The following is a 22,029-nucleotide window of genomic DNA, read 5'->3' as shown; positions in this document are numbered from 1 at the left end:
TAAGAGAGTAAGAGTTGGTCTGAAATCCTATAAAGATTTTCACGATCAAATTGAAAATCATTTGAATATGATAAAATGAAAATAATTATAATACATTAAATTTGGCCGTGCTACTCTCCGAGCAGTGAGAATGTGTCGTGTTGAGCATAGTAAAAGAAAACGAGACTTTATTTTCACAAGGTATTATTATTGGTAGATAAGAAAATTGGGCCCTAAATTTAAACAAGAACCTAATTCTAAGTTAAATGGAGCTCAATAACATCAACAAGGGTGGACTTGGTGGGTGGTATACGTAACCCCTTCTTTATAATTATAAAAAGGTAAAAGTATATGAGGTTTTGGCATATAAATTATAAAATCATGAATTATTTTGAAATTGTAATTTAAGTGTGACTTTGAACTGTGACGAAGTAAATTATCCTTTTTAAAATTTTTACAATTATGCTAGCTCTTCTATTTTTTTTTTTTCGGTCACCACAGTACTGTAAGAACATCCAGTTTCATGTTCTTTTGTTGTGTCCTTCTCATTGACAGTTTTAGCATGTCCTTCTTATGCCTATTTGCAGTAACTTTATTTGGCCTTCACTTTAAAATAATTGAAGAGACAAAATTGCAAAAATTAAAAAGGTGATGATTCACCACTTCGAAAGTGATGTTAAAATTACAAGTTCAAAATAATCCATGATTTTATTTGCCAAAACCCCTAAAAATATTAAATTGACCTGTTTTATATTATAGCCCCTTGTTTAAGAATTTATTATAGAAGCACACTCCTATGCACATCGACTCACTATGCGCGTGGATTCGATTCAACATTTAATTCGGATTCGACCCATTTATTTTTATATAATGAAATTGTCACTTTCATTGATGATCAACATTATCAATTTTATTAAAAAATAATTTATTTTTATAAGTTACTTTTTTTACTAGAATTATCACTTTTATTCCTGCCGTATTATTACTTTTATGTACGATAATTGCCACATTTATTTATAATAATAATCACTTTTACAATTATTATTTTTAATCATAAAATCTTTTACTTTTATTTATTATATATTATTACTTTCATTCGTATATATATAATTGTTACTTTTACATTATGGGTCATGGATGAAATTTTGGGTTGAGTTTGTTATGAACCCGAGCTGCGAGCATAGTGAATTTGCACATATAGAACTGTTTGTGTTTTTTATATGTATTTTCAAGTTTGAAACAATGTCAATGTGTAGTAAATAACTTCACGTAAAAAAATGACGCAAGAACTACATGGAAGTTTTAAAGAAAAAGTCATTTGCAATTGTTTGGATAAAGGAGAGAGTATTACATTATTCCAAGTAAGTATAATTTTTTACTTAATAAAACATCAATTTATTTTTAAAAACATGAACGATTATAAATGATTCTTTATTCACTATTAAATCACCATTAATATATGTCGAGTGTGTAAAACAACCACCTTTCAAAATGGTCATAGTAATAAAGTAAAAAAAAAAAAAAAAAAAGATAAGATAAAATTGTTGGTAACATAGACATCCAACTCGAAATCTCAAAACTTCAATACGGCAGGAAGACAAACTCAATTAGAGATATTTGAATTCAAACCAAATATCAAAACAATACAAGGAAGCTTTGGATGATGTATGCCATCCAAACAAATCTTTCCACAATCAATCCAAATAAGAAACAAAAGATTACTAAGAAACGGCGACGTATCCAACATTGTTCGAAACATCTGGCTCGGTCTCGGCTCCGAACATTTTCGCGATCCTCTCGACGGGGATCATCGGAAAGTAATGCGACAGCGCGTAGCCCTTCTCCGCCGCATCCGCCACACTCTGATTATACTTCTCCGCCCAATGCGCGGCCGTTGGGACCATGATGTGAGCCACTTGCGCGAACAACGGGAGGTCGTTGAGCGCGCGCCAAACCGCCACCGCGTACTGCTCGGCTACCGGCTCGTAGTCGGCGTAGAGCGCCTTAGCCGTGGGCCCGTACTCCACGCATGCGTTCTTAGCCATGTTCGAAGCCGTATCGGCTAAGCCTTCTCGTTGCACCTCCGACGCCAGCCCCTGAGCCGCGGCCCAGGCTCGGCTCGTGAACTGCTTTAGAAGAACCGGCACGTGATGGTCCAACTCGGTCACAGACTCATCCACCTGCTCGTCACGTGACAGATCACATAATTAAATTCATTCCCTTGTACAATACTATAGTAAAATACATCACACTTCACAACACATGATACTAATACCAAAAAAGAAGAAGCAAATTACAACATAATGTAAAAGGAGAGTTTGTTACTTATTAAGTCTTAATCTAATCCAAGTATTTAATTCGTAGTATTTTAGTAATTTTACCAAACATTACTAGTTATTGTCCAATATCTTAATCTGGTCCAAGTTCCAAAACTTTACGTTAAAAACAAGATGAGCTTCGGCAACTTGGTATAAAAACATTTCTTTTTGTGTAACACTTTCGAGTTTTGTGCGTGTGTGAAAACTTAATTTTAAATACTGTAAAACATAGTAATACTTTACCATAAACAAACGCATATGCAGATTTTTTTTTTCACAAACACTCGATTCCAACATAAATCAAAATACAAAACGCAGTTATACTTATACTAAACAAATACAGACAGAGAGAGAGAGAGAGAGAGATCAAAATTATAATTTTGTAACATTAAATATTTTAAAATTTAGTAGGAGTATATTCTTTTGTCCAAAACTTTACTTTAAAAACGAGACGAGCTTCAGCGACTTTTATAAAAAATAAAATTAGTATTTTTGTATTATGTTTAACATCATATGAAGACTTAATTTAATTTTTGTAAGACAAGTATTTGATACATAATAGTATACCATAAATAAAAGCATAGAGATTCAGATTTTTTTCGATTTCAACATAAATCAAAATACAACACTCAATTCTACTAAACAAACAGATAGAGATCAAAATCATAATTTTGTCAATATTGCTCGAACAATAGCTATGCTTAAAATTTAGTAAATGCTGGTCCAAAACTCACGTTAAAAACAAGATGAGATTGGATGGGTAAGCAAACCTTGCGATCGACGAATCTGAGGAGGTCGGAAGGAACGTTATGGAATTTCTCGTAAACCGGCCCGATGACAGTTCTGACGGTTCCTTCGACGGTCTGAACTCCGGGTCGCAATGGACCGGAATTCTCCTTTGCATATTCATAGAGCGTCGAGAAGCATACGACGACGTGCGCCGCCGCAACTAGAACGAAATCCAGATATTTCAGCTTCTTCTCCTCGTTTTCCAAAACCTTTAATTACAAAACATTCAAATCTTCGATCTATCAACACATTTCTCGAAAATGAAAAGATAATTTGCAAAGGAAAAAAAAACAAAAACAAATCACGTATCATATATAATTACAGAGACACGTATATATCTATATATAGTTTTTCGACTGTATTTCATCAAGCGCTACGACATCAACGCGATCGTTTAATTACCGGTTGATCGGAGAGCACTGGAGTGGCTTCCGGTTCCGCCATCGAGTTGAGAGAAAAAAAATGAAAAATCAAATAAAAATAAGTGAGATTTAAAAGAGAGATTGGCGAGATGTGGGAGTGGAGTGAAGAAGTTAGAAGATGACGTTGTTTTCGCAAATTTATAAGGAGGGTTTTCTCCTCCATTTGTGTGGGCAATCAAAATATTAGTTGAGGGCAAAATGGTGAAATATGTTTTTTTGTTTTTGTTTTCTTAAACATTATTTTAAGGGAGATAGGGCACACATATCAAGGCCGTCTCATCTAGTGGTCCTATTATTCTGAAAAAGTTATGGGCTTTTCCCTTATTATTTTGAGGGCCCACTAGCATACCTCTTTCCACCAAAAAATGCTCCACTTACCTCCTTTTTTTTTCGTAATTAGAGGTGCCAAAATAGTTGGAACTTTAGATTATAGAATTTGGACTCTAACTTGTAATTAGAGGTGTCAAAATAGATGGGTCGAATTTTATTTTATTTTTGAGCAAAAGGTCGTATTGATAATTGATATAGTATGTTTCGGCGAGTCAACATGGAAAACGTGGGTCGACGCAGTTGACAATTTGGAAAGATAAGGCCGTCAGAATGGGGCCGTGAAACTATTTTTACAAGTTGGGTTGGGCGGGCCTAAGGACACGGCCATTTAGTTATTTCACAATTTTCAACGGATTAATATTGACGTGCCCGTTGGTTTTCGTACTGAACTGATTTGATTTGATATATACATATATATGCTTATATAGGGAATCAACTAAAAGTCCTAAGACTGTGTCTATCACCAAATGTACGTAGCAAACTATATATACGTACTTTGTGTTTCGATTTCTAATGTCAAGGGTGTTGTTGGACTAAAGGATAAAATTGGATGATTAGTAGTATATGTTCTAGCCACTTTAGTTGAAGGGCTAATCTAGACTAAAAGTTGATTATTGATATTTTAGATTTTTAGGGTGTGTTTAGTGTTGATGAAATAAAAATTAAATTTTTATTACTTAGAAGGATTGAAACTTTGAAATATCCAAATGCATTTGATTATTTATACTCTCTCTGTCCCATTACAAATGTCTCATTCATTTTTGGCAATATATTCTCTCTATACATAATATTTAAATAATTTCCACCAACCCATTTTATCTACTTTTTACACATTTCTTAATCTACGTGCCCAAAAGTAATGAGACATCTGTAATGGAAATGAAGGAGTATTATTTAAGCTAATTTTGCTTAATTCATATCCTATCGAAAGGGTGAGATTGAAGAAAATTTAATTTGGAAGACAAAACTATTTGATCATACATTTTACTATCAATCATATAAAATAAACCATCTCTTAATGTTTATGTGGCCTTTGCAATCTGGATTTCGCCATTAGTTATCCTTCCATACTCGAGTTGGGCTCAATATTGAGGCCCATAATTTGACATTCAATCTCTTCACAACATTGTTAAAGTAAGCTAAAGCTTAATATTATCACTCCAAGATAGAAGGATAATCACTTATTGAAGTGAAAAGGGGAATGGGAAAGAATGAAATTAGCATAGCAAATGAGAAAAAGAAAAAATTTGAAGAAAGAACTATTTTTCTACCCCTCATTTTTTTTCATGATAAATTTGCGATTAAATAAAAATGTACCATTATATTTTAGTCATCGGTTGTAACACCAATACCACTTCAGTTGAAATAAGTCATCGGTCGTTAACGTATATTATCTAAGACCACTCACATCGGTGACACTCATGTGAGTGTCACCACAAAAGACAAACAACTGCATTTACAAAATTAAATGGAAATTGGAGCAATTAACGTGACTTTGGGCGGTTCACCGCCTTTGAGGCGTGAGAAAGTCATGCACATGTGGCACCCTTTCATTGGGTGCCACTTAATTAAATATATAATTTTAAATACTATTTTTTAATAGTTTATTGTAATATAGAAAAATTAAAAATTAGGAAAAAAATTCTATATATAGACTTCCAATTTTTTTCATCAACACCACTTCAATATCCTTATTTTCTCATCAATCTTTCAATATCCTTATTTTCTATCTTCATTTTTTCTTCAATTTGAAGCCATGGATCCAAACGACCCCAATTATTATTCAAATTTTGGATCTTTTTTTCACCCTCAAAATTTTTCAAATCCAGAAGATGTTCAAAATTCTCAGTACTACGAGAATTCTCAATTTTCTCCACACCTCAACCAAATTTCAACCCCTCACGAACATCCCATTTCACAAAATATCTCTCGGAATTTATTTCAAGATGTCGAACACCCAAAGAAAAATCAGAAAGCTGCAAAAAATGTAGCTTGGTGCGTGAAAGAAGATGTAGCGCTTATGTCTTCTTGGATCTGCGTTAGCGAAGATAAGCAAAAAGGAAAAAATCAAAGAGGGGCGACGATGTGGGAACGTGTGCAGAATATGTATCATGAAGCTCAAAAAGAAAATCCAGATGAGATCAGCCCAAGGAATATCGAATCAATGAAAGGTCATTTTAAACGACTTAATGAAAATGCAAACAAGTGGATCGCTGCTTGCAAAGAAGCAAATGCTAGAAAAAGAAGTGGAATGAGCCAGAAAGATATAGAGATGGAAGCTCACTCAATTTATGAAGCAGGTGGCAGTAAATTCCAAGACTTGGTTGTTTTCAATGATGTTATGAGTAAACATCCGAAGTGGAACTTAGCAATCAATGAAGTTGGTGATGATCAAGAAAGTGGCGGCAGCACAAAAAGGTCTAAGACTTCTGAAGATGGTGATTACTTTATCCCGTCCAATCCAGAAACTCCAACTACTGGCGGATCTACTATGTCTCGTCCTACAGGTAGAGATAAAGCTAAAAGGAAAGGAAAAGGTAAGGCAATGGCATCTGAATCAAATGAAATGTATGAAGAAATCCGTGCATTGAGACTTAGTAGAGATCATGAAAATGAGTTAATGACTGCTAAAATTGAATTGGAACGTGAAAAGCTTAAAATGAATTCTTTGAAGATGGAAAAGAAAATGTTGGTCGCATTGTTGGCGAAGGACCATTTGTCTGCAGAAGAGGAAGAGATGAAAAGCCACCTCATTGCTATTTTATTTCCGAAGTAGTTTTGCAATTATGTAATTTTAATTTATGTTTCAATGGTGTGATTTTAATTTATGTTATTTCAATTCTGCATTGCTCTATGTAATTTGTCTGAATTTTCAATCCAACTGTTGAACGTGCAAGTGTCTCTGACACTCTTCACGTGATCATAATTTTCTACTGCACATTTTATGACATTTCACATGCACTCTTTAATCTCTGCCATTCACATGTCTTCTTTAATGTCTATCATTCACATGCACACATAATAATTGTCCTGCCATTTCACATGTGAGTGTCTCAATAATGACAAATGAATGGTTCACATGCACACGTAATAATTCTATATAACATACCTCATATCCAGTACCTAACTCATTCTAAAGCCAAAATGTCTTCTTCATCTTCATCTTCATCTTCGGATGAATGGGAAGAACGACGTTATCAACAAAATCGTCAAATTGATCGCATTATTGACGATATGCTCATAAACAATCCCAATCTTATTTTAGGAACTTCTTCTTCCACCACTAAAAAAAGGTATTGTGATAGGGAACGTGAAGTTGGTGAGCAACGTTTGATGAGTGATTATTTTGTCCCTAATCCAACGTATACTCCGGAGCTCTTCCGGCGTAGATTTCGCATGCAAAAATCATTGTTCCTTCGTATAGTAGATGTTGTTACTGCTAACGACCAATATTTTCAACAGAGACCCGATTGCACTGGTAGGCAAGGCCTTTCACCACTACAAAAATGCACTGGAGCTATGAGGGTGTTGGCTTATGGAACCGCAACCGATGCCGTTGATGAATACTTACGAATGAGTTCAACAGTCACGAGGGATGCTGTCATTCATTTCGTAGAAGGTATCATTTCTTGCTTTGGTGACACATACCTTAGAAGGCCCAATCAACAAGATTTGCAAAGGCTACTCTATGTTGGAGAACAACGTGGTTTTCCCGGCATGATTGGAAGTATTGATTGCATGCATTGGGAATGGAAGAACTGTCCTACTGCCTGGGCTGGTCAATATGCAGGAAGAAGTGGAAAACCAACAATCATTTTGGAAGCCGTTGCATCATATGATTTATGGATATGGCATGCGTTCTTTGGAACTCCAGGTTCGTGCAATGATATCAATGTACTTCATCGATCTCCCGTTTTTAGTGATATTTTAGAAGGTAGAGCACCTAATATAAGTTATGTGGTCAATGGTCGTCAAAATGATAGAGCTTATTATCTCACTGATGGCATATATCCCTCTTGGGCTGCATTTGTTAAGACAATTTCAAGTCCAGTGCTCCGAAAGCACAAGTTGTTCGCTCAACACCAAGAGGCTGTAAGAAAAGATGTCGAGAGAGCCTTCGGAGTTCTACAAGCTCGATTTGCATTTATTCGACGTCCTTGTCTCATTTGGGATAGGATTTTGATGGGAAAAATTATGATGGCTTGTATCATCATGCACAATATGATAGTGGAAGATGAACGAGACACATACCAAAACTATTATGATCCCACAGAATTTTTGATGGATTTACCTGCAGATGAAGATGTATCTATTCACTACTCAACTGACAGAATTGCAAGTTTGTCTAATTACATGATCAACAGGGATCGACTTCGCAATCGCGAAGCTCACAAAGCTCTTCAGAAGGACTTAATTGAGCATATATGGGCAAAATTCGGCACGACTAATTGAATATGTAATTTGCGTTTATTGTACTTGTAATTTTAATTTCCTATATGTATTTGTAATTTATTTTATGTATTTTTAATTTTGTTTTACTCGTGTAATTTTTGTTGTATGATCAAGTAATTTTTTTTTATTATTTTTTATTTTTTTCACTATTATTTTAATTTTTAAAATATATTTAAAAATTATTGTGACTAATATAAAGAATAAAAATAAAACAAAATAAAAAAGATAAAGGTCATGTGAGTGTCACTAATGGGAGTAGATTTAAGATAAAGGTTGGGTTGTGTATGTGGAAGAGAGAGAAATGAATATTTTAATTGAAGGTTGGGTTGAGGGAAAGTCACTGATGGGGATAGTCTAACAAGTTTTATTCAAATGCAAGTAGCTACTAGCTAAAATAAGTTTACAAAAGCTTCTCCATGGAGTATGGACGTCACAAATCACAATCAGTAAATTAGTTAATATTAAGAAATAATTAGAAGGTTATTAGAGTTTACTAATCCACCATTCAAATTTAATTTAATCATAATTAAGGTTTGAATTAAATGTCCGATCATGCACATGTCGGTATAGGAGACTTCAAATAAGTTTTACCCCCAAGGCCCCAACCACCAGCTCAAAAAATAAATGAAAACGGACTTTTTAAGTCGAGTAAGCGTTTTTGTGGGAAATTAAATATTGAAGAAAATATATTAGGCCTTAAACAAGGATACCATACAATACAATGCAACTCACAAAAGTTTGAAGAAATGCAAAAAGATTACTAAAGACTATGTCTTACATGCTACACCAGATGAAATATATCGTGTATAATACCCACACTCCGTTTACGCACACCCTGTATTTTGACAAGGGATACCACACCTACGAAATCCACCCAGTATAACATCGCAAAATATTTTATTATTGTTCGGCAAATGAAATGAGACACTAACCCTCTATTACTCTCTTAGCTCCATCCAAAGTGTTCTTTAGCAACATGGCAACTGTCATCGGCCCGACGCCACCGGGAACCGGAGTTATGCATCCGGCCGTCTTACATGCTTCCTGAAAATCTACATCCCCAACAAGCCGATAACCAGATTTCTTACTAGGATCATCCACAGCATTGGTTCCCACATCGATTACTGCAGCACCGGGTTTGATCCAACTGCCCTTGATCTGAAAATCGAGTAGCTTGATCCGTTACTAAAAGTAATCTTTCATACATCAGCACATCACATGGAGCAAACACTACACAAAGTTAAGTTGTAACAAGGCCAAAGGAAATCGTGATATGATTCTTGTTACCATTGCTGCTTGTCCTGCAGCAGCGATGATAATGTCAGCATTTCGAACAATGCTCTCGGGTTCTTTGGTACGAGAATGGACTATAGTGACGGTAGCATCTTCCTTTAGGAGGAGCAGGGAAACCGGCAAACCAACTATGTTACTCCGGCCTACCACAACAGCATTCTTTCCCTTAATAGTAATGCCATGGCGGGTTAGAAGCTCGATGCAACCCTGTTTATGAAAAAAATAAGTGAAGAATTTACTCCATAATAATCTAGTGCAGTAATATATTCTAGAAATGGAAAGCCAATTAGTAAGAAGCATTTAAATAGCATCTAAGGTAGTGCACTTGTATATTATTACCTTTGGGGTGCACGGGACAAACAGAGGATCTCTGCCTTTCATTGCTAACTTACCAATGTTCAGAGGATGAAATCCGTCGACATCCTTTCCCAGGGATATCTCAGTTAAAATTTTCTCTTCGTTTATATGTTTAGGCAACGGGAGCTGAACCAGTATACCTACAACAACCAAACATAAATTCTTTTGCTTTTCAATTTTCCAACTTCAAACTATTGAGTCAGAACAACAATGTATATTTTGAAAGGATCTTACAATCTACGAGGAAGATTAATGAAAACCTTTAAAACAACACAATATCAAGGCATACGGATATATGTTAAATCAATCTTAGCTCGACACTGCTCCCCACATGCAAAAGATTCAACTTTTAAATGGACAAATCATGAAATTTATTTCTACAAAGCTTATGAGTTTCAAAGGTTTAGGTACACTACGCAATATACATCTAAGCAGATACAACTACAAAATGATTGCACGACACGAACAAACAAGCAACAAACACAAATCCAGCAACTAATCTGAACCGCACAAACTCAGACGAATTTTGCACATTTAGCTAACTAACCATGAACATAAGGATTGACTTGTAACAATTATTGGCATGAACATAAGGATTGGCATTCAATTCATGAACTTCGCAAATCAACTAAGATTCGGATACTGCTCAGAACAAGCAAAAGACTCAAGTTTCAAACGGGTAAATCATCAAATTTATCTCTACAGAGTCATCGAGATTCAAAAAGACATTTCTTGGCACAGTACTCAATATGCATGATACATCCAAGCCGATACGACTACAACATGATCACACGAAAAAACAAGCAACATGAACATATCTAGCAAACAATCGAACCCAAGAAACTCGATGACTGCAGCAAATTTAGCTCACCAACCATGAACATCAGGATTTACATTCAGTTCATGAACTTTGCTAATCAATTCAGTTTCGGATACATTCTCTGGTAGGTCCAAATCAATCGACTTGATTCCAACTTCTGCACAAGCTTTCCTTTTCATATTCACATAGCTCTGTGAATCCTTCCTTTGCCCCACAATCACAACAGCTAGACCAGGAACCTGAAATCAACTCCAAAAACCTACAATTAATAGAGCATTTTGAAGTCTTGACAAAATCAGAGCTACAAATTAAACAAATCCGATGCGCGCGCGAGAGAGAGAGAGAGAGAGAGAAACCTTGCCGTACGTTTCGGAGAGGCGGCGGACTTCGGCAGCGATCTCCGATCGGATTGTTTGGGCGACTGCTTTGCCGTCGATTATAGTGACCTTGTGATCCGACATGGTTGTGGGTTCACAGAGATTTGCTGCTAGATTCTGATCAACTGAACGGTGATTCGTGATTGTGTAGTGTAGATAAACATCAGCATCAGGCAGCGAGAATTGTTGTTTGGAAATTTATACTTCGCGCCTACGAACTTGTACGTTGGCCTGGAAGCACGAATATGGATCTCTAGTTAGTCTTTTTGTTTGGCATCAGAAGGGCCCAAAATCTAGGCCCACTATAGATACATTTTATCCTTTCTTCAATTGGGCTCATCACCTACATGTGTTTGGAAACGCTACAAAATCAAATTCTTAATCTTAAGGGATTTTTATTTTGTTCTTTAATTAAATATAATCAGAATACTTGAATAATTATTAGATTTTGCTAATAATCCTAACTTTTTGTAGCAGCTTCTATCCTGCTATACCCTAAACCTTAATTCCTCTAATCAAACCATTATGTTGAAGGCTGCTCTTTTTATTTTTTATTTTTTTAAAAGGTTTAATAGAGACTTTAAACGGAGCATAAATTCAATACAAATCAAGCATTAAACCACTTATAATGATGTTTTAATCTATATCTATATCTATATACTATATAAAAGACCAGTTAAACGGTAACATATTCCCGCTAAAACACAATTTTTTTCCACTAAAATTGAATATGATAGTTGTAACAACTGAAACGCTTACAAAAACTGTGGCAGTTGTCGAGAGTTCTTCAAAATTTTCTCAATTTTCCAGAAACCAAACCCATCATCCCTGCAAAAGAAAACCATTCAACCTTTCTCCAAAACTTTGAACGAACTTAAGTTTTCAAATCGGATTATACCAAGAAACCTCCTTTTAAACAAAATAAAAAAAGAAAAATTCAAAATTCACCAACCCATAAATAGGTACAATTTGAATAGCAGATAAATACAACAAAATTCAAAAATCGTGGATGGAGAAGAACGAGAAGAAAAAAGGGGAAATTCGAAGCCCTAATTGAGTTATTTGGCTGTAGTTGTGAAAGTCGGACGAAGGCACTCACACAGAGCCGCGGAGGTCAGAGAGGCGGACTGATGCAACTGTAGAGGCAAACTTAGCGGAGAAGACGGTGGCGGCGAGTGAGAGGCGAGGCGGATGGGGCGATGAAAAAAGGAGACGGGCGGCGAGTGAGAGGCGAGGCGGATGGGGCGATGAAAAAAGGAGACGGAAATAACAAGAGATAAAATTTGTGGAGTATGGTATTTCAAGAAAGGAATACTTAATTGCTATTTTTATTAATGAGTTTTATTAGACTGATTTTTAACATAACGTGGTTTAATTACTTAATCTAGCCAATTTCAATTTTTCATGTTGTCGAAACTCTTGCGCCAAACAAAAATATTTTATAGTACCTTTCAAAAAAAATATTTTATAGTAATGCCCATCTTTCCATTTATTTCTGCATTTTAATATATAATTTAGTTAAATACGCTAAAACATTCAAACTCTAATTTTTATTTAGGGCTAATCTATATAATCTATATCTATATAATCTATATAATATATAAAAAAGAGGAGTTTTCTCCATCCATTTTTTCCCTCCATTTTTTATCTCTCTTCTTCTATCAATTTTTTAACTATTTTTTTTTCTCTTTTCTTTTTTATAATTTTAATTCTTTTCTAAACATGATCAAATTTAATTTATAAAAAAAATATTCAATGTGCATCTTAAGATTAAGTTCGTCAGAAGATCTTTAATATGATATAAAAATTAGCAAAAATGAATTTAAAACGAATAGGTTACTAAAATTTTAAAATATCTTATTTTCTTTTTATTTGTTAAAATTTTACAACTTTTTATTTATGTTTGTGAATGAAAATATTTATTTATTTATTATTATTATGATTATTATTATTATTATTATTATTATTATTATGATTATTATGATTATTATTATTATTATTATTATGTGAAATGCTCTATAATAATAATGTGTAATATTAATTTTCATTATCAAATAATTTAAATAATTTAATAACTATAATTATCATTACACTTTATACATAATTTAAAATTACGTTTTTAAATTCAAAATTTTATTGAGTAATTAGTATTTTATTTTTAAACCATATTTTTCATTTATTATATTTTATTTCTGTTTAATATTTATATATATATATTTATTTATTTAAACATATCATTTAATTTCGATTTCACCGTGCATTGCACGGATGGTCGTACAAGTTATAATAAAACCAAAAAATATCGACTCATCCAAGAAAAAGCTCAATAAAAACTTATGTCCTATATTTACTTTTTAGAAATTTTTTGAAGCTATAGTAGGGGTGGGACGGTACGGTATACCTTATTAAATCGGCCATACCTTATACCTTACATTTACCTTCGGTATGGAGAAAATTCATACATTTACCTTACCTTTACCTACGGTATACCTTAGTTCGGTATACCTTAAGTACGGTATGGAGAATATACAAAACCTTTACCGTACCTTTATTTCGGTATACCTTACCGAGTTTTGGTATACCGCACTTTAACGGTATACCAAAATAATCGGTATTACCGAAATCGAAAAAATTCAATACGGTAAAAAAATGATAACTTATTTATTTAAAACATGTTTAGATAATGAATAGTAATATTTAACAAATATAATAATGACATAATAATTAAAATATATCACAAATAAACATAAAGTAATACATTTATTATTAATGATATCAATGTAAATTAACACCCATCAGGTGTAATTATTATTATATTTTATATACAGAAAAAGAAAATCCTAAACTTTAGAGAATATACTATATTTAGTTCATAAAAAAAATATCAAATTTTCTACTATTTTTTTCTCTCTCTTCTTTTCACCAATTTTCTACTATTTTTTTCTTTTAGTTTTTTATATTTTAATTCTTTTTAAACATTGTCAAATTTGATTCATAAAAAAATATTCAATAGACAATTTAAATTTATTATAGTATAAAAAATATCAAAAATGAATTTAAAACGAATAAGTTATAAAAAATTAAATTTTTTTTATTTTCTCTCTCTCCATTAAAATTTTATAATTTTTTATGTTTATATATGAAAATATTTATTATGACGCATCAATCGTGATAATACTCAATAATAATAATAATGTGTAATGCTAATTTTTATTACACTTAAAGTTGAAAATTACATTTTGAAATTCAAGCTTTTATTGAGTAATTGATGCGGATTATTTTATTTTTAAAACATGTTTCGTATTTATTTATATTTGAATTTTATTTATATTTATTTATTTTAATATATCATTTAATTTCGATGTTCGTCGTGCATCGCACAAATGGGCATATACCAGTGCTGAATGAAATCAAAGACTCCAAGACAGAACATATACTTAAAACTAAAATCACTATTAATCAATCATCTCGTGCCCAAGTATTCAATACTTTCATATAATTAGTCTCATATTTAAACTCCAATACTTTCATATAATTAGTCTCATATTTATAAGTTATATACTCCCTCCGTCCCATAATAAGTGGCCACATTCTTTTCGGCACGGAGATTAAGAAATTGAGTGTTATATGTTTTAATAGAGTGTGGCCTACAATTGTTGACCAAATTAGTGAGTAATTGTTGACTTAATTAAAGTAATTTTGGCATTTGTAGAAAGTGGCCTACAATTGTTGACCAAATTAGTGAGTAATTGTTGACTTAATTAAAGTAAACTTTTGCCATTTTTAGAAAGCAGCCACTTATAGTGGGACAGACGAAAAAGGAAATGTGGCCACTTATTATGGGACGGAGGGAGTAGTATATACTATATACTATATAGATGTTATAAGTTATATGAGATTTATAAGTTAGATGTAATCTAAGTTATAATATAATATCAATATTAATTATAACTAAGCTATTATATACATAGATGTTACACGTCAGATGTATAATTTATTGTAGAACAATAATCTTAGTTAATATAGAATATTATATTATAACTGTGTTATGATATCAATATAAATAATTAAGTTATATTAAATTATATAACTTACGTACTATATTATATTTTATTCACTTTTATATCATTTGATGATATTTATATTCACATACCTGTATGCATTCATATAATATATAGTAAATTATATAGATGTTATAAGTTACATATAATTTATATGTTAGACGTATTATTATTTATAATATAATACTAATAGTATAACTATGCTATTATATATGTAACTATTATAAGTTAGATGTATAATTTATTGTAAAACAATAATTTTAGTTATATATTATAACTATACTATAATATCAAAATAAACAATTTTATTTTATTGTATGACTTATACTATATACTATATTTTATTTATTTTTGTATCATTTGATGATATTTATAAATTCATGTACAATTGTATATATTCATATAATATAGATTATATACATCACTTTATAAAATTTATAAATATTTTTAAAAATATAAACATAAAAATATATATTATATATTTTAAAACTATAGATTTTGAAACGATATATACCGCGATTTTCGGTATACCAATATATACGGACAACTGCGGTATATCAAAATAAGGTATTGTACCTTATTACCGGTATATACCGAATATTAAGATATACCAGAATAAGGTATGATACCGCATCACCAGTATATAAATATTCGGTATACCAGTAATATGGTATCATACCGTATTTTGGTATATACCTTTAATACGGTATTTATTAATTTTTTCGGTGTATACAGTGGTATCTGGAAAATCCATACATTTACCTTGCCGTAAATCTTCGGTACGATATCATACCTTACCAAAAAAACCGGTATACCTTAAATTCGGTATTTTACGGTATTTTATGGTACGATATGACCGGTATACCGAGTTTTCGGTATATTTTTCCAATACTAGAATAAGGTATGATACCGCATCACCGGTATATAAATATTCGGTATACCAGTAATATGGTATCATACCGTATTTCGGTATATACCTTTAATACGATATTTATTAATTTTTTCGATATATACCGTGGTATCGGTATACACTGGTATCTGAAAAATCCATACATTTACCTTACCGTAAATCTTCGGTACGATATCATACCTTACCAAAAAAACCGGTATACCTTAAATTCGATAATTTACTGTATTTTATGGTACGGTATGACCGGTATACCGAGTTTTCGGTATATTTTCCCAACCCTAAGCTATAGTGTGTAAAATAGAATCATGCCCCCGCCACCCCCCACCACAAAAAAAAGAAAGAAATTGAATCCAAATTATCTAATCTTTTATAAAATAGAGAGAAGCGAGATATTATAAACTTGAGAGAAGCGAGAGAATCGATTAGAGAATACCAATGAAGTTCACAATACACCCATATTTATAGGTGTTAAACCAAGTGTGAACGTCCGGTGTGAACGTTCACACACGTCCGGTGTGAACGGAGGACAGTCAACTCCGGCGGCTTGAAGATGTCAAGTGTTATTCTCCCTCTAGGTTTCTTGGTCAACACACATAAGATATATCTAGAAGATATATTTACAACACTTCCCCTTGATTGACCAATCCCTAAAAAATGTTGCCTCATTAAAACCTTGCTAGGAAAACCCAATGGGACAAAACCTAGTCGAAGGAAAAAGAGTACAACTGCTTCCCCTGAACTTGAGATCATTGAATATCTTTGAGTCGACGTATGCCGATCTCGTGTACCAACTTTCTGAATGTCGATGTTGGTAATGCCTTGGTGAATAAGTCCGCCAGATTTTCACTTGAGCGAATTTGTTGCACGTCGATATCGTAACCCTTTTGAAGGTCGTGTGTGTAGAAGAGCTTTGGAAAAATATGCTTCGTCCTATCTCCTTTGATGTATCCTTCCTTGAGTTGCGCGATGCAATCAGCATTGTCTTCATATAAAACAGTTGGTTTGGCCTTTGATGAAGCTAACCCGCACGACTCTTGGATATGACTCGTCACATTTCTCAACCATACACATTCTCGACTTGTTTCGTGGATTGCAGTGATTTCAGAATGATTTGAGGATGTTGCAGTCAAGGTTTGTTTCACAGACTTCCATGATATAGCAGTTCCACCATATGTGAAAATATATCCAGTTTGTGACTTAGCTTCATGTGGATCGGATAAAAATCCTGCATCCGAATACCCCACTAGAGTATTATCAGAATTTTCTTGATAATATAATCCAAGGTCAATGGTACCCTTTAGATAACGTAGAATGTGCTTAACACCATTCCAATGTGTCAAAGTGGGTACAGAGCTAAATCTTGCTAGAAGATTAACAGAAAAAGCTATATCCGGTCTAGTATTATTAGCCAGATAAGTCAATGCTCCAATTGCACTTATATATGGTACTTCAGGACCAAGTATCGTTTCACCCTCTTCAATTGGTCGAAATGGATCTTTCTTAGTATCAAGAGATCTAACGACCATTGGTGATGCTAATTGATGTGCATTATCCATATAGAAGCGTTTTAACACTTTTTCTGTATATGTGGATTGATGGATAAACGTTCCTCCACGGATACGTTCCATTTGCAAACCAAGACAAAACTTCGTCTTTCCCAAATTTTTAATCTCAAATTCTTTCTGCAAATATTCAGCAGTTTTATTGAGCTCTTCAGGAGTCCCAATTAAATTTAAATCATCAACATAAACTGCTATGATTGCAAATCCACTTTCGGTTTTCTTAATGAAAACATAAGGGCAGATATCATCATTCTTGTATCCTTCTTTCAAAAGATACTCGCTCAGTCTATTGTACCACATACGATCAGACTGTTTCAACCTATACAACGATTTTTGCAGTTTTAATTGAATACATGCTTTTGGGTTTTGACTGCAATCCTTCAGGCATTTTAAATCCTTCAGGAATTTTCATATATATGTCAGTATCTAATGACCCATATAGATAAGCAGTCACTACATCCATAAGGCGCATATCAAGCCTTTGTGACACAGCCAGACTAATCAAAAATCTAAAAGTAATAGCGTCCATTACTGGAGAGTATGTTTCCTCATAATCAATTCCTGGTTTTTGTGAGAAACCTTGTGCTACGAGTCTTGCTCTATATCTCGTAACTTCATTTTTCTCGTTTCTCTTTCTAACAAAAATCCATCTATATCCAACAGGGATTTTAGATTCCGGAGTTAAGGCTATAGGCCCAAATACTTTTCGGTTATCACAGGAATTTAATTCCCTTTCTATAGCTTCTTTTCACTTTGGCCAATCAAGTCTCTGTTTGCATTTAGCAACAGATGTATGTTCAGGATCCTGATATTTAAAACTTCAAGAGCTATATTAAAGGCAAATATATCATCAACAATGATATTTTCTCTCTCTAGTATCTGATGTAAATAATTTATTGAGATCTCATGATTTTCAGATACTTGTAATTCTTCAGGAATTACATCACTTTCATTTAATTGATTAGTCGTTTTCGTCATTGTTTGGTTTCCATCTTGCCCCTTTCTTCTTCTAGGCATAGAATCTTTGGAACCAACTGGTCGACCACGTTTTTGACGAATTTTGGACTCATTTGCTGCCAAATCTATTTGTCCTTCAGGGACATCAATTTTAGCTAGAGTATTTGCAGCATGTATGTGAGATTGTGTCACTTTTCTTGTATCTACAAAAGCATCAGGAATTTGATTTGCAATATTTTGCAAATGAATGATCTTTTCATTTTCTTGTTTACATTGATTTGTTCTAGAATCAAAATGTGATAAGTTTTTCTCATTTCAAGAGATTTCCTTGTGCTTTTCTGGATGTAGATTTATTCCTCCTAATGTTGGAAATGTCATTTCATCAAAATGACAATCTGCAAAACGTGCAGTAAATAAATCACCTGTTAAAGGTTCTAGATACCTTATAATCGATGGTGAATCAAATCCAACATATATCCCAAGTCTTCGTTGGGGACCCATTTTTGTTCGTTGTGGGGGTTCAATTGGGACTTGAACCGTGCAACCAAAAGTTCGTAAGTGAGAAACATCGGGTTCTCGGCCAAAGATAATTTGCATTGGGGAGTATTCATGATTTGCTGATGGCCTTAGTCGAACTAATGTTGCAGCATGTAATATGGCATGACCCCAAACAGTAGTTGGTAGTTTTGATTTCATAAGTAATGGTCTAGCACTAATTTGAAGACGTTTAATAAATGATTCCGCTAAACCATTTTGAGTATGGACATGAGCTACTGGATGTTCAATCTCAATTCCAATAGCCATACAATAGTTATCAAATGCTTGAGATGTAAACTCACCAGCATTATCAAGACGAATTCTTTTAATTGAATTGTCTGGGAATTGAGCTCTTAATTTTATGATTTGAGCAAGTAGTCTATCAAATGTTGCATTTCTAGTAGAAAGCAAGCATACATGGGACCATCTATAAAAGGCATTAATTAATACCATAAATTATCGAAAAGGTCCACAAGGTGGATGTATAGGTCCATAAATGTCTCCTTCAATTCTTTCTAAGAAATATGGAGATTCAGTATTATCCTTCGTATATGAAGGTCTAATGACTAACTTGCCTTGCGCACAAGCATCACATGAGAATTCCTTTGTAGAAAGAATCTTTTGATTCTTTATATTGTGCCCATATGAATTATTGATTATTCGGCGCATCATAGTCGCTCCAGGATGCCCAAACCTATCATGCCAAAGCTTAAAGCTTTTTGTATCATTGAACTTTATGTTCATGACATGGTTTGTCTCAATTGCTTTTATGAATGTGTAATACATTCCAGAAGGTAGTGTTGCTAATTTTTCTTTTGTCAGCTTATAGCCTGAAACAAAAGAATTTATGCAAAGATATTCATTTCTACCTTTCACACAATTGTCTCGATGTGGTATCCATTATTACGGACATTATTGAAATTTAGTAAGTTCCTTTTAGACTTACTAGAGTACAGGGCATTTTCAATATCTAATTTAGTATCATTTGGCAAAATGATACAAGCTCTTCCGGAGCCTTCAATGATGTTGGATGCACCTGATATTGTGTTAACATTATTCTCATCTAATGTCAACTCAAGGAAATACTTCTTCTTTTGAAGAATAATATGTGTATTTATTTTCCAAGACAAATATCACAAGATTTCATATGATATTAATGTATATATATTCATGCCTTGTTAAAAATCTCTCCGCAAAAACCCTATGGGAAAAATTCGGTAGAGGAAAAGAGTACAAGATATATATATTTACTCATATATTACACTAGTTGTCTCGTTAAAAACCTTAACTAAGAAAACCTCGTAGGAAAAAAAAACTTAGTAAGGGAAAAAGAGTACAACCATTCGGCCTTTAGGGCCGTTTGACCTTCAAGGTCTAATTTTCAAGAGCATGTAATATGGATTGCTCTTGAAGAGTATGTAATATTCTTCATGGAATATTGATTGTGCTACATCGGGAGCAACAATATGAATCAAATAGATAAAGATTCAAGGATATGTTATCCAAATATTTAATTTACTTGCTCTTAGAGCATGTAATATTCTTCAGGAATATTACTTGTGCTACTTTAATAGCATCAATTTAAGATCTTGAATGTAATATTCTTCAGGAATACTACTTGTGCTATTTTAATAGCATCAATGAGTTTTTCAAGATTATTTTGAAAAAAAAATATAATATATATAATATATTTCATAATATAATAAAAGCACAAAAAAAAGAAATGGAAATTGACATGAAAATTGATAATAATCTACTGGAGATAATCAATAATACTTAATACACAAGCTAATGCATGCGGAGAACATCATGCACATTTTTCAAAGCTTCTGCACAACAAGTTCTCAACTTCATTTATCAAATAGTTGCAAACATATTTCTCATGCATCAGATTTTAGTTATTAGGTGAAAGTGGCGGTGGACTACATGCTTCTTCATACATAACATTAGCATATAAGGAGATGGATTAAATTTGAAATGACTATCAATTGCAGAATGGAAGATGGAATGATGAAATTAGGAGTACATTGTTATTCATGACAAAAGTAAAATCATGCCTTCAATTCCAACAAGGCACTTGTAGCGCAACATGCAAAATGAAGATTCAAATTCTAAAAGCTAGAAAAAGACATCCCTCCCTTCCTTGGTGGAACAAAGGATCGAACAGAGCAGAATATTTCAGTTTACTCACTGAAAATGAATTGTAGATTAGTAATCATTCGACTTACCCCATATTCTGACTACATAGGTTCCTGGGGCCTCTTCTTCGTCGTCACAAGTTCAGTACTTTTACGATCGAAGGGAGATGATGAGAGAACTAGAACTATCGTGCTGATAACGTGTTATAAACTAGAGAGAAGCGAGATATTATAAACTTGAGAGAAGCGAGAGAATCGATTAGAGAATACCAATGAAGTTCACAATACACCCATATTTATAGGTGTTAAACCAAGTGTGAACGTCCGGTGTGAACGTTCACACACGTCCGGTGTGAACGGAGGACAGTCAACTCCGGCGGCTTGAAGATGTCAAGTGGTATTCTCCCTCTAGGTTTCTTGGTCAACACACATAAGATATATCTAGAAGATATATTTACAACATAATCATATTTATTGTTTAAAATTTTACTATTGGGCTTATTTAAGTATATCGGGCCATATTTGGGGAAAAGCTTACGAAGCACGCAGGTACATCTGTTTAGTAGTGAAGTAGCCCAATCAGCACTCTCCGATCCAAAATTCTCGACACAAACGGTGCTGATTCGACGACACATCTCAATCTTCATACAGTGTGTGCACACTCGATTACTCCACCATACCAAACGATACATTTTTATAACTCTGCCAACGCGCGCAAATTTGAATT

At 33.3% G+C, this 22,029-nt stretch overlaps 4 protein-coding genes across 7 annotated transcripts; 2 read left to right on the top strand and 2 right to left on the bottom strand.

Moving 5' to 3' along the window:
• Positions 1 to 1,538: 1,538 nt before the first annotated feature.
• On the bottom strand, positions 1,539 to 3,698 carry LOC130995362 (stress-related protein-like). The gene is made up of 3 exons (XM_057920620.1): positions 3,489 to 3,698; positions 3,068 to 3,295; positions 1,539 to 2,159 (listed from the first exon to the last, which is right to left on the bottom strand). The coding sequence occupies exons 1-3, from the start codon at positions 3,669 to 3,671 to the stop codon at positions 1,701 to 1,703; spliced, it is 870 nt and encodes a 289-aa protein (XP_057776603.1). The 5' UTR covers positions 3,672 to 3,698; the 3' UTR covers positions 1,539 to 1,700.
• Positions 3,699 to 5,858: 2,160 nt separating this feature from the next.
• On the top strand, positions 5,859 to 6,614 carry LOC130993850 (uncharacterized). The gene has a single exon (XM_057918886.1). It carries the CDS (start codon positions 5,859 to 5,861, stop codon positions 6,612 to 6,614), a length of 756 nt encoding a protein of 251 aa, XP_057774869.1.
• A 368-nt stretch (positions 6,615 to 6,982) lies between these two features.
• On the top strand, positions 6,983 to 8,368 carry LOC130993849 (uncharacterized). Its single transcript, XM_057918885.1, has one exon. It carries the CDS (start codon positions 6,983 to 6,985, stop codon positions 8,288 to 8,290), a length of 1,308 nt encoding a protein of 435 aa, XP_057774868.1. The 3' UTR covers positions 8,291 to 8,368.
• A 577-nt stretch (positions 8,369 to 8,945) lies between these two features.
• On the bottom strand, positions 8,946 to 12,446 carry LOC130995361 (bifunctional protein FolD 2-like). 4 transcript variants are annotated; one of them, XM_057920615.1, is made up of 7 exons: positions 12,237 to 12,446; positions 11,897 to 11,965; positions 11,117 to 11,368; positions 10,816 to 10,999; positions 9,923 to 10,080; positions 9,578 to 9,790; positions 8,946 to 9,448 (listed from the first exon to the last, which is right to left on the bottom strand). In XM_057920615.1, the coding sequence occupies exons 3-7, from the start codon at positions 11,219 to 11,221 to the stop codon at positions 9,218 to 9,220; spliced, it is 891 nt and encodes a 296-aa protein (XP_057776598.1). In that variant the 5' UTR covers positions 11,222 to 11,368; positions 11,897 to 11,965; positions 12,237 to 12,446; the 3' UTR covers positions 8,946 to 9,217. The 4 variants fall into 4 exon arrangements, with proteins under 4 accessions (XP_057776598.1, XP_057776600.1, XP_057776599.1 ...); XM_057920617.1 differs by having other exon boundaries at positions 10,816 to 11,019; positions 11,127 to 11,368; positions 12,237 to 12,405; XM_057920616.1 differs by lacking the exon at positions 11,897 to 11,965 and having other exon boundaries at positions 12,237 to 12,434.
• Positions 12,447 to 22,029: the final 9,583 nt, after the last annotated feature.

This window comes from Salvia miltiorrhiza, chromosome 7 (genome assembly GCF_028751815.1).
Source record: "Salvia miltiorrhiza cultivar Shanhuang (shh) chromosome 7, IMPLAD_Smil_shh, whole genome shotgun sequence".
NCBI classification, from domain to species: domain Eukaryota; kingdom Viridiplantae; phylum Streptophyta; class Magnoliopsida; order Lamiales; family Lamiaceae; genus Salvia; species Salvia miltiorrhiza.
Note: the sequence above shows the minus strand (reverse complement) of the source record. Positions and strands in the feature narration are given on the sequence as shown.